Raw genomic sequence first — 13,545 nt, 5'->3', positions numbered from 1 at the left:
TGAGGACAAAATCCACTCGAAAGCAATGGTACCCAGGAGGGAGCTCAACAAATACCTGTTAACTAAATATACCTTGGAGTTCCTTGAAACTTTAAAGAAAAACATGACTCTCACTCATAGGGGACTTACAGTCTACAAGGAATATGAGATAAAGTCATCATACATGTAATTATAAAAGTGAGAATGGGAAAAATGAAATTAAGTTATGTTTAGAAATGGATGAGATTAAATTTGATCTGCTATTAGGATAAAAAGCAAGAACTCACGTGAAAGAGTGGGGAAACCCTCAGGTGAAAAAGATCCCATAAAACCCAGGTCCTACTTAGAATCTCATAAACATCGAAGAAACACAATACATTTTGTTGTTATGCTCACACTAAGGCATTTTATTAGCTGGCTTTACACCTTAAATAATATCTTGGTTACCAAAGGAACAATTTCCAATAACTGCAAACTAAGCAGTTCCAAATGGTTGTTTGTTGAAGGAAGAACACTCACTGCTCAACACAAAATACCTTTATTAACCTTCAACAAATCTTTTCCTACAGTTAACTAAAAAACTGCTCAGGTCAAATATTAACTACCTCAATAACCCATTTTAGTTATTCTTCCTTAAAAATGTGTGTTGTAAGTTGAAATGAAAAGAGAAAACTGTAAAGGTTTTGTGATTTGGCTGGAAGTAGAGTTCACGTCATGATGATTCAATGTCTTCTAACACATATTTCTGATAACTTCCGTAAGTCTAAGCAAGGTAAATCCATTAGTAACATTTCAAAGGAAAAGCTATTTTTTTAAATGAAAGTGCAATATTTGCCTTTCTTTGCCAGTTGGCAACTTAAAATTTTTGTAGGAGTGGTGAATGATACTTCTTTGCAGCTGATTATAGCTTGAATTTTCTCTCTCATTTAAAAAAATATCAATTGCACATTGTTGCTTTAACTGAATAACTGGATTCTTTCAAAACACGGAGGTTAACTATCTCATTGTGTTTAGAAACATAGTAGAAATTCTGACCCATCAGCCTTTTATCTGTAAAAGAAAAAAAAAAGCATTTGCTATAATTTAACCAATCACATTATATGAACAACAACAACAAAAGGAAAAAATGGCAGTGGAGTAATCATTACATCAGGTGAAACTTTTTTGTTTTTCCTGCAACTTTTTTCCTTCCCTAGTCTTGTTATTTGAGATTTTCTATAATCTCCCCATTATTTTCCACAAGAGACTGCATCTTATTTTTAGAATGCTCTTTTATAAAGAATGTTTTGATAGTTAAATGTGATGCTGCTGCTGCTGATATTAGGTAACATTTACTGAATGCTTTCTAAATGCAATCACTGTGCCAAGTGCTTTATGCAGACCATTTCATTTCACAACTCCAGAAGGTAGATTCTATTACTCCATTTTCATAGATGGATAAATTATAGGACAAATGTTGTTCTTCTGCAGCTAGGAATTAGTGGAGCAGTAACTCAGACTTAGACTTAAGTTTAACTCCAGAGCCTTTTACATGGTACACGTATAACTGAATTTTGATGCAACCTAAAGCCCTATGTCCAAAGTATCCATCTAGTTAAATGAACTGAGTAATTTTTATGCAGAAAACAAGCATATGAAGTAATGAAGCCCCTTTTAAAAATACATGCATACCTCGGAGATATTGTGGGTTCCGTTCCAGGCCACCTCGATAAAGTGAGAATCGTAATAAAGCAAGTCATAGGAATTTTTTGGTTTTCCAGTGGATAGAAAAGTTATGTTTACACTATACTATAGTCTATTAAGAGTGCAATAGCATTATGTCTAAGAAAACAGTGTACATACCTTAACTTAAAAATACTTTATTGCTAAAAAAGGCTAACCATCATCTGAGCCTTCAGTGAGTCATAACCTTTTTGTAGGAGTAACATCAAAGATTACTGATCACAGATCGCCATAACAGATATAATAATAATGTAAAAGTCTGAAATACTGCAAGAATTACCAAAGTGTGAAACAGAGACATGAAGTGAGCAAATGTTGTTGGGAAAATGGTGCCTAGAGACTTGCTCAATGCAAGGTTGCCACAAACCTTCATTTTGTAGAACGCAGTATCTGTGAAGTGCAATCAAATAAGGCATGCATGTATTCATAAGATCTATATTAATCATGATAGTGTGGAAGAAAATTTAAATCACTGAAATTCTGGTTCATTTCTGACTATTTTCTCCAAAACTCAACTGTACCTTACATTATATATTAATGTTTCAGAAACATTACTGATATATTAACTGAACTTTCTGAAGGAGTGAACTGAGAACCAGTTATTAAAAAAAGAAAATGTAATGAGGGCACTTTGTTAAACAAAACCACTACCCCCAATTCATTTGACTCTTATTAAAGTCTATTCTCATGATTTGGACTGCATACAGATGATCTGGACTGCATACAGATGTATCTTTCAATGGATTTCCTTTAATTTTGAGCAATATTACTGGTGGAGAAGACAGTTTGGAAGTCTCGTTATGAGAAGATCTAAGATGAAACATTTTCTTCCCAACATTCTTTTAATCTTTAATAAAAATTTAAAATGTTGTTCTAATATAACTGCACTCCCGTTAAGCCATAAAATCTCAGTAATCATTCTTAAAAAGTAGAAAAAGAGGGCTTCCCTGGTGGCACAGTGGTTAAGAATCCGCCTACCAATGCAGGGGACACAGGTTCGATCCCTGGTCCAGGAAGATCGCACATGCCGCGGAGCAACTAAGCCCGTGTGCCACAACTACTGAGCCTGCACTCGAGTCCGCGAGCCACAACTACTGAAGCCCATGCACATACAGCCTGTGCTCCGCAACAAGAGAAGCCACTGCAATGAGAAGCCCGCGCACCGCAACGAAGAGTAGCCCCCGCTCGCCACAACTAGAGAAAGCCCGTGCGCAGCAACAAAGACCCAACGCAGCCAAAAAATAAAATAAATAAGTAAAATTTTAACAAGAAAGTAGAAAAAGACATAATAACCACGGACACATAATCAGTCACTTTAAAATACCTCGGTGACTACACCAGCAGCTATGGTAGAACCACTGTAGCGCAGCATGAATCTCCCCAGCTCTTTAAAGTCTTTGTACAGCTCAAGAGCCACTGGTCTTTGTGTCTGTAGCTCCACCAATGCATTCTGGCCTTTGGTCAACAATCTATCATGAAAAATAAAATGGAAATCTAATAAAGGTAAAGAAATGTAATTAAAACCTGAAAAATATTTCACATTCTAACTACACATCAACTTAGTTTTTCAAAAACTTAAAAAGTAAAAAGGGATTTTCTTAGAATTTGGGGGGGTTAGTTGAAAGAAATGAGAGGAGTAATTCTAGATTTAAGAAATATTAGCTAGTTCGTGTGTGTATGAGTGTGTGTGTGTGTGTGTGTGTGTGTGTGTGTGTGTGTATTTTTTAAACAATCCTCCAAATTGAACTTTATCCTTTGAAGGACACTATAATCTAAAATACTCAAGACCCCTCCACCAAAGTCTTCCCTTTTATTCCCTCATGAAATGAAAGAAAGTGATGCGGTTGCATTTTAAGAAAGGAATGCAATGTCCTATGTCTTCCATAGTAAAATCCTAATTGGTAGACTATGTGTTAAAAAGTTATCTTTAAAGAGGATAATCTCCTAGTGCCAACACACTACCCTAGATCTCTCTCTCCCTTCCTCCTCTCTCTTTTCTCACATAGGAAGAGTGGTTCTTTAACAGACGTTCAGGATAAAATCATGTAAGATTCTTCCACAGTATGATGTTTACAGGAAATGAAGGGAGATGAGGCACAGGCCTGATTGCAAACAGCTTCACACAAATAAGCAAAACAACCAAGAATCCTTGTGCACGGGCCCCACCAGACTTACTGAAAGAGGGAGAACCCAAAGGGGACATTCTGAAATGTTCTCTAATTCAATTTTGATGTGTTCTAGAAGGATAGAGAACAGCATTCATAAACTCCCCTTCTGAAAGATTAATTCAGGGACAGACAGATAGAATAAGCCAAGGGTTCTAAAAAAAAGTATTCCCAAAATTCTAAATATTGGTTTTGGGCAATTTCAGCTTAAGGTCCCATTCCTTAGGAAGGAGAACATCTAATATACTCATAATTTGCATTAAGTTTGGTTCTAGAAAGTTTGATTCCATCCCATAAAAAGCAATCGAGTCTACAATATGCCAGGAATGGAAGCAAAGGGGAAAGGCCAAATGGTGTTGGTGCAAAATAAAAGGACAAAGCTACAAATACGGTGACAGGAAAAACTAGCATAAGAATATATTAAAACCTAGAATTAGCATCATTGAGCTAGAATCTGCAGCAGGAGCAGGGAGGGTAAAATTCAGGATTACATCTGATGAGCCAATGTCAGATTAAGAATTTTCCAAGTCAAAGAGCCTGGCTCCTGCCAAAATAATTTTTTTTTTTAAGGAAAACATTTTTTTTCATCTGAAAATACTGCAATATGTATCTCTAAAGGACAAGGAATCTTTCTATAAACATAACCACAAACCTATTTTTTTTATATTAGTCTCTGTTTTACAACAAAGTGAATCAGTCATACATATACATCTGTTCCCACATCCCCTCCCTCCTGCGTCTCCCTCCCTCCCACCCTCCCCATCCCACCCCTCCAGGCGGCCACAAAGCACCGAGCCGATCCCCCCGCGCCACGCGGCCACCCCCCACCATCCATCCACCCCACGCCCGGCAGTGTATCTGCCAAAAGAATTTATGTGACCCAGCTAACTAGATTAGAATCCTGGGCCTGCCACTTGCTAGCTTTGTGATCTCAAACATGTTATACAATCTCTCTAAGCCTCAGCTTCCTCATTTGAAACATGGGAAACATAATAGTACCTGCTTCATATGGTTGCTGAGAATGGAAACCATGTGAAAGCACTTATGACAGAGCCTAGAAAATAGTGGTCCTCAAGAAACATCAGCCATTAGTTCTATCACACTTCTCAGTACATTATGGCAGACACTCATGCTAGAAGCTAAAGACTCAGGTTAAAAATAAAGAACTATCTTTAAAAGAGAGGTGAAGTAGCCTCTTTTTTCTAACTAATGGAGAAACAGGCATGGGTTTAGAACAGTGTGAAGATTCTTTCTTCTACGTGCAGCCAATCCTAAATTAACCCTCTAACCACCTTGGCCTCTTACACAGGTGCAAATGAGGAGGAACACCCCAGGACTGAAAAAAAAGGGGATTTTGGGTGGGATTCCCCATAGGGCTGAAGTGAGGAAAACCCCAAAGCTGAAGCAGCCAAACCAAACTGTGGTCAACCTTTAGTTGAATTAGAGTAAGAAACTCAAGATTCTCAGGAAGCACCTCCTCTGAAAAATCCCGTGCCTATCCCAGCCAAGGGGGAACTGTCCACACCTAGACCTAGATGTTAATGGTAAGCAGAGGGGACCAACATGTGGTGACCACCTCAGCCTAGGCACCAGGTGGACTTCAAGCAGAAAACAAAAGTACTTTCCAGGTGGGAAAAAGTGTTTAGTTCACTGTCTTCCTGAGGTATTCTTAGCATAGGGCATGATTCCCATGAGGGGGTGACAAGAAAGTTAAGACGCACAATCAGCTGGAATTTGGGACAAGTGGCTAGGCATAAATCAAATTCATCATCAAAAATGTAGGACTGATTTTTTTAAATGCCTTCATTTTTACATCATCAGTATCTAGGGCTTGATACTTACATATAAACTTATATTTACATTTTTATTTACAATTCACACCCATCACCATCATATATAACTGAAATTATAGCTAGCATTCCTACCTAAACAGGAGCTTAAATATTTTTGTGTTTTCATCTAGTCCTTTAAAAAAATGATTTCTGGAACAAGTAAAAACAGACTTCACTTATCACAAAGAGAAATATTATACAAATGAATTAATCTGTAAGGAATGTGCTTAAATTGTGTTTATTATTTATGCATTAAAACACTTACTTAGGCTTTTTCTTTGTGACTTCACCAGTGCTTTTGCTCAAGACGCTAATCAGTCGTTTAACAACAGCAGGTTCACTGACGGTTTGGTAGTGTAACAGCACCTAAAACAAAAAATTGTAACACTACAAAGCCGTTCGCTGCAGCATCTCTGGCACTCACACTGAATCACGTTAGCCTCAGCACTACTGCCTGGAGTTGCAGGATCTCCAGCTGCTTCCCCTAAGTCCCACCACTCCAATCAGGTTGTCCCTTAACTCACTAGGGGAAAAGGTCATGGGAAGCAGTTCCAATTTCTCCTCCACCACCTGTGTAAACTTGAGTAAATTACATAACCTTCCTTAAAGGATTATGATGAGAACTAAACAGCAGAGACAGTGTCTGGTACCGCAGATGTTCAACAAATGTTAATTGTTTCACCATAAAAATGAGGGAAGGGGAATCGCATGATATTCAGCAGTAATGAACTGTATTCATTGCTGGATAATGAGAGTAAAATATTATATGGGAGTTTAGACAGGCTTTGAAGTCAGGCAGACCTGAGTTCAAATCCTAGCTTTACACATTCTAGTTGTGTGATCTGGGGCAAATCCTGTAATTACCGTTTTCCCCCCAATATCCCCAGCATCAGGTCTCTCTTCACTAAATGAGGAAAACCAGATAATGTTATTTTAAAATGGTGCCTAACACATGGTAAACCTGAATGAAGTTAACTGATGGCCTTATGTATTAACTATTACTGTTCACGTTTTATATGTAAGGAAATGAACATCAAATAGGTTAAGCAGCAATAAGGGTGCCAAGACCACTCAATAGGGAGAGAACAGTCTTTTCAACAAACGGTGCTGGGAAAATTAGATATCTACATGCAAAAGAATCTTACACCATATACAAAAATTAACTCAAAATGGATCAAAGACCTAAACAAAAGGACTAAAACTATGAAACTCTTAGAAGAAAACAGAGTGGGAAATCTTCTTAATGTTGAATCTGGCAATAACTTCTTGGATATGACACCGAAAGTAAAGGCAACAAAAGAAAATGTAGATAAACTGGACTTCATCAAAATGTAAATCTTTTGTACATCAAAGGACACTTAAGAGTAAAAAGACAACCCACAGCATGGAAGAAGATATTTGCAAATCATACACTGATAAGGAATTAAAACCCAAAATACATAAAGAAATGAAAAGATGCTCAACATCACTAGTCCTTAGGGAAATGCAAATCAAAACCACAGTGATGGGGCTTCCCTGGTGGCGCAGTGGTTGAGAGTCCGCCTGCCGATGCAGGGGACACGGGTTTGTGCCCCGGTCCGGGAAGATCCCACATGCCCCAGAGCGGCTGGGCCCGTAAGCCATGGCCGCTGAGCCTGCGCGTCCGGAGCCTGTGCTCCGCAACGGGAGAGGCCACAACAGTGAGAGGCCCGCGTACCGCAAAAAAAAAAAAAAAAAAAAAAAAAAAAAACCCACAATGATACACCCCTTCACACTCATCAGTATGCCTATTATAAACAAACAAACAAACAAAAAATCACCCCCCCAACACCCACACACACAAGAAAGGAAAATAACAAGGAAGAGGAGAAATTCGAACCCTTGTGTACTGCTGGTGGGAATGTAAAAATGGTGCAGTTGCTGTGGAAAACAGTTTAGTGGTTCCTCAAAAGTTAAACACAGAATTTCCATACAATCAAGCAATTCTACTCTGAGATATATACCCGGAAGAATTGAAAGCAGGGGTTCAAACAGATACTTGTATGCCAGTGTTCACAGAAGCATCATTTACATCTGCCAAAAGACAGAAACAACCCAAACATCCATCAACGGATGAATGGATAAATAAAATGTGGTAAATACTTACAATGGAATATTATTCAGTTTTAAAAAGAAATGAAATTCTGATACATGTTATAACATGGATGAACCTCAAAAACATTATGTTAAGTGAAATAAGTCAGACACAAAAGGACAAATATTGCATGATTCACTTATATGAGGGACGCAGAATAGGCAAATTCATAGAGAAACAAAGTAGAACTGTGGTTACCAGAGGATAGGGGGAAAGCGTGATAGGGGGAGTTATTGTTTAATGGGTACAGAGTTTGGGATAAGGAAAAAGTTCTGGAGGTGGGAGGTGGTGATGGTTGCACAAGGTGAATGTACTTAAGGCCACTGAACTGTACACTTAAAAATGGGTAAAATGGTAAATTTTCTGTTACAAATAGTTTATCACAATAAATCAAAATCAAAACATGAATTTAGTTAAAGTCTAACCCATTCTTCTTTTTTTTTCTTCTTAAATATATAGACAGTTTACCATATAAACTAAGGGAAACAAAAATATTTATGTATTAAGGAACTAGTCCCTAAATAGTGAAATTTAATTGCTTAGGAAGCCTCTCCTTGGTTAAATTTTTTAAAATTGTGAAAGTTTCTTCCCACAGAGAGTGGACTAAATGACAAAACGTGATCGTTTTTTTCTGAAACAAATTTCATCCTGGTATTCGTGAATCAACATAAGCAAGTAGAATCTCATAAAGCAGCACTGAAAAACTTTTAATTCATAAAAGAAACTACAGTACACAGGAAGACGGTATTACTATTCAAAGTAACTACCAACCTCCTGAACTCTCCACCTCTCCATTGGCAAAAATTATTGCCGCATGAGTAAAAACACAGTAACCAACCTCTTCAGTTTCTCTCCATTGGACATACTGCTTTCTAAGAATGAGTGCCATTCGTTCATAGCAATTTCTTGCTTATCAACACATGAATTTTAAAACTTAAAAGGAGTATTTGCAACAATAACTGTTTCTTTGGACAGAAGCTTTTGCCCCTCCCCTTTTTTAGCATATGGGAGAAATGGAATATAATTATAAAACTAAAATACTTAAACACTATTTTATAAATATAATTTTATAGGATCAAGTTTACATAGAAATAATTATAAAGAATTATAAGCAAAGCACATGATTATCTCAAATAAAGGTGCAGAGGTATAAAATAAATTTAAATGAACTAAATAAATTTATTCCCAATCTTTAAAATACTATCACTAATTTAAATAAAGTTTAAAGGTCTATTACTATTACTGCCTTACTTTTATTTCAAAGATGCATCAAATGGAGAAAATGATCTGTTTATATTTTTAAAGGCAAGCCATTTAATTCCACCGAGAAACATTTTTGATTCTCATGCAGAACCTGTACTATATAATAAGCTGATCAAGAAAAGAAAAATAAGTCTAATGGGGAAAATGTCCATTAGTTAAATGGCAAAAGCAAGGTTCCAAACTATAAACAGAGTATGGCCCCAAATAGCTGAAAAAAAATTTACTCATAAAACAAAGAATTCGTGCTATTCACAGTAGTATCTTTTCTGGATAAGTAACAGTATAGTATAAAATCCCCCTCTTCCCATAAATGTGTATGTTCAAATGGTGCTAGTCAATGATAACCTGCAAACCAACCTCACAGCTTCAGCGTAATTAAAGTTTACCTAGGTCAAGCATCCCCAAAATATACCCATAGATACCAATGTACACAAAAAAATACTCTGAAATGTAAAGAATAGATAATTATAGGTTACACAATTATAGAAGATTTTTTTAATAAGATGTTAAATATGATTTTTTAAATTTATTTATTTATTTTTGGCTGTGTTGGGTCTTTTGGTGTGCGTGTGCTTTCTCTACTTGTGGAGAATGGGGGCTACTCTTCGTTGCAGTGCACAGGCTTCTCATTGTGGTGGCCTCTCTTGTTGCGGAGCACGGGCTCTTGGGTGCACGGGCTTCAGCAGTTGTGGCTCGAGGGCTCTAGAGCGCAGGCTCAGTAGTTGTGGCGCACAGACTTAGTTGCTCTGTGGCATGTGGGATCTTCCCGGACCAGGGCTCGAACCCGTGTCCCCTGCATTGGCAGGCGGATTCTTAACTGCTGCGTCCCAGGGAAGTCACAGAATTTTCTTATCATTTTTATTTTTTGTGTGTTTTCCAAAATTTTCCATAACAATGTATTACTTTTATAATCAGAAAAACTACAAATAAGCTTATTATAAAAAAAAAAAAACACAGAAAGACCCAATCTAAGAAGTAACATTTGGAACTCAGCAAAAAAGTATCTACCATTTTCCCTAAACGATTTTTTTATTATCATCAGTTTGTATCCTATTGATTATGAAATTTCTTCTCAATGCCTTTTTGAAAAAAACATCCCCAGACTTAAGGATCAAAATAAAGATGATTTTCAAATTCCAATTTCATGTTTTTCTGAATGAGAGTAATACAAATGTTAGTTGAAAATAACAATAGCATCATCACTTATAAAGAGAGTTACTACTTTTTAGGAAAAAGTTATATTGAATTTATAAAAACAGTAACAAACATTTTGAAACTTACAGGAAATCCTTTAGTGATAGGAATTTCAATATTAAAGATGAGGATTCGGGCTCTGAAACGAGTGCAAACCTTAATGGGTTCTTTGGGGCCACAAAATATGCAGCCAACACTGTAACAACAACAAAACAAAAACAAAAAAGGAGAGCAGGTAGTTGGGGGGATAATTAAATACACATCCAATAGGAAACCTTTAAAACCATTAACAAGGTAAAACAATCCAGTAAATTAGGGACTTTTTCTAAATAGTCCCTTTTGGGTTAAAGCATGGCTTTACACCATTATTAACCTTATGTCATTTTCATACATTACAGTTTTCCCTCAAAGAACATGTCAGGTACACACGTTGACGCATATTAATTTAAATTTTAGTAGGTTCTGCTTATCATTCTTACACTTCCACAAGTGCCTATTTTTGGCCAAATGAGATTCAAAATTAACACTCATTCTCTCATTTGAGCTGGTGAATTGCAAATTTATGCGTTTTGAGGTCCTACATCCAAAACAATGGTCGCTTAAACTCATTTTCTCACTCACTTGATTTTGATGACATCCATTCCAACCAACGTAAGACTAACATGATCGCCCGCTGCTGCCCAATCGACAGGTTCATCATGCAGAGTGATTCCTGGAAATGAGTAAGAACCAAAGCATACAGTGAAACACCTCAATATCAAACCATAACAACCAAGGGAGTTTGGCTGATTTGTGCCTCATCAGTCACTACTCATCATTTTCAATATGAATGGATTGAGATTGAGAAGTGTTAACTGTAAGCATTGAGGAAAACACACTTCGTCTAGACTTGACTCTTCTGGACCACCACCCTAAACATAAAGTGACTTGTATTTGTCCTTAAAAGGCTGATTTCTACTTATTTAATCAAGATTTTTTAAACTCATGTACACGACTCGTATATTCATTAAATAGGCCCCATTCTAATATTTCTCTTATATTAATGGATATAGGCATAATAGTACAGTCCCAGTTATTTTCAAGACATAATAGATGAGACTGGGGAAGATGTCTAGTAGTATTTAAGCTTCGCTCTAATTAGACAACCACGTAAACAATCTCTGAGTAACCCACAGGGCATCGGTACTCAGTCAGATGGTACCCTCGGCAAGCCCCTTCATTATTCCTGACTCAAAAGAACTGCTTCCGGGGCTTCCCTGGTGGCGCAGTGGTTGAGAGTCCGCCTGCCGATGCAGGGGACACGGGTTCATGCCCCGGTCTGGGAGGATCCCACATGCCACGGAGAGGCTGGGCCCGTGAGCCATGGCCGCTGAGCGGGCGCGTCCGGAGCCTGTGCTCCGCAGCGGGAGAGGCCACAACAGTGAGAGGCCCGCATACCACAAAAAAAAAAAAAAAAAAAAAAAAAGAACTGCTTCCCAGAGAGACAGAGGCACAATGATAAATAGTTTTATGAAAAGGAGGAGATTAATAGTGTAAGAAAATTTAATTTAAAAATGATCCCAGCTATTGCTACCTTTATTACCTAGGGAAAATCCTAGAGTATAATTGCAAAGGGCAATAAAACTCAGGTATTTGAATAAAGGCTTTTAAAAGGTTTCTCATATTTTCTGATTCTGTGGGGCAAGTTCCTTTCTATAGGAACTTGAGTCTTATGATGAAGACAGTATGTAGACCAACAATTGGGGAACAGTTCTTGATTGACATGTTTTTAGTAAATTACAATTCACCCATCTCTTCCTGAAAATACTTATTTTTTCCATGTAGCATACTCTTAAGTGAGTTTCTTTGAGACTCTTTGGGAGTTCAAGGAGAACTTTAAGGGCTCTGAGACAACCTAAAGTTTTATTCAAAGTTTCATGTAGGTGCACATCTGAGTTAATCTGAGAAGAGGGGCCATACTTTCATGAAGGTATCAAAGAGGTTCCTGACTCTAAAAACGTTAACAATTATGATATTTAAAAATGTTTGTCAAATTTCCAACTAATTAAATTTAGTTTTTACATGTAAATTTAAAATGACCATATCTGAGTTTTGGTATGAAATGCGGAATTGAAGTCAGGAGCTAGCTACTTACATAGACTAGAGATTGCCTTTAGCATAGGATTTAAGAGCTTTCATACTAGAAGTTTAATTAACAATATAAAATTTTCTGAAGATAATATATAATCTGACTTCCTTCCCCCAAACATGTTACACTGTCCTACATGTGATATTTATCTTCTTAAGCACTTTCTTCATTGGAGAAAGAAGTTCTTTTTTATCATCCTATGAACTTATATGTTAATCAAGTGAAAATGTAATTTAGAATTTCCACTTGTTGGTAGCAGATTTAGTCAGTTCTCTTTTTTAGGACACTACTGGTTAGTGAGCCACAGAAGCACCTAAAGTGTTCAGATGGAAGCATGCATTAAACAATCAAGTAAATCAAGCAAAAGCATTAGGGTTAGAAATTGAGGACTGAGAATCTCCAAGTTGGGTTAGAAGGGTGGCTCTCAAGGAGTGAAGCAGTGCTTCTCATATGGCTTCCCTTTAAGAACCACTGGGTTAAAGATAAGTGGTTGGAGTTTTTCTGGTAGGGTAGGGACAGGAAAGAAAGAGGGAAAGAACACAGAACTTTCAGAGGTGACCAAATTATGATTTTGGAGCTCACAAAGGAGCCAATCTGTAAGGTCTATGACCATGGTTTAGGATCATGGTTTTAATTCATGTCTGATTATATTAAAAAAAAATTTCTTATTCTCAGAAAGGTCTTTAACATATAAAGAAATTCGTATTTCAATAGTATTGCAGCTCTTGATCACTTTAAGAAACAACAGCAGAGATAATTTAACCTAAATTTAAAGATGAAGAAGGGAATGAAAGCCAAAGTTATTTCCATTTAACCTTTTTCTTTCTACTTGCTTAGAGATCCAGAAAATTTTATTTGATAAAAATAATATACACTTTTTTAAAAAAGAATCATTTTCCACAGACCTTTTGTTTGCAAGTTTACTTTATAGTATAAAACAGATCTTCAGTTTTATGTTGAAGTCAGAAGTTTAGTTGGAAGCTAGAATAAGGTAAGTGCAGAATTATAAACTTTTAAGCAGAATTCAAAAAAGAAGAACATGTATACATGTAAGGTCAAATGATCAGAAGATAGAAACAGTTATAAGCTATTATGAAAGATCATATACATGCAAAAGCAATAATTGCGGCACTTAAAACTAGCTCAGTT

At 36.8% G+C, this 13,545-nt stretch overlaps 1 protein-coding gene across 4 annotated transcripts in view; it reads right to left on the bottom strand.

Moving 5' to 3' along the window:
* Positions 1-501: 501 nt before the first annotated feature.
* Positions 502-13,545, bottom strand: part of HBS1L (HBS1 like translational GTPase) — an 83,001-nt gene continuing 69,957 nt past the window's right edge. For all 4 annotated transcript variants that reach the window (XM_060114881.1, XM_060114879.1, XM_060114878.1 and 1 more), the window contains 5 exons: positions 10,890-10,980; positions 10,356-10,464; positions 5,964-6,064; positions 3,026-3,170; positions 502-1,029 (listed from right to left, as the gene is read on the bottom strand). In XM_060114881.1, coding sequence (XP_059970864.1) covers positions 1,018-1,029; positions 3,026-3,170; positions 5,964-6,064; positions 10,356-10,464; positions 10,890-10,980 — 458 coding nt within the window. In that variant the 3' untranslated portion in view covers positions 502-1,017. The remainder of the gene's footprint in view (positions 1,030-3,025; positions 3,171-5,963; positions 6,065-10,355; positions 10,465-10,889; positions 10,981-13,545) is intronic.

Source organism: Mesoplodon densirostris, chromosome 12 (assembly GCF_025265405.1).
Source record: "Mesoplodon densirostris isolate mMesDen1 chromosome 12, mMesDen1 primary haplotype, whole genome shotgun sequence".
NCBI classification, from domain to species: domain Eukaryota; kingdom Metazoa; phylum Chordata; class Mammalia; order Artiodactyla; family Ziphiidae; genus Mesoplodon; species Mesoplodon densirostris.
The sequence above is the reverse complement of the archived record's forward strand: the minus strand, read 5'-3'. Positions and strand labels throughout refer to the sequence as shown.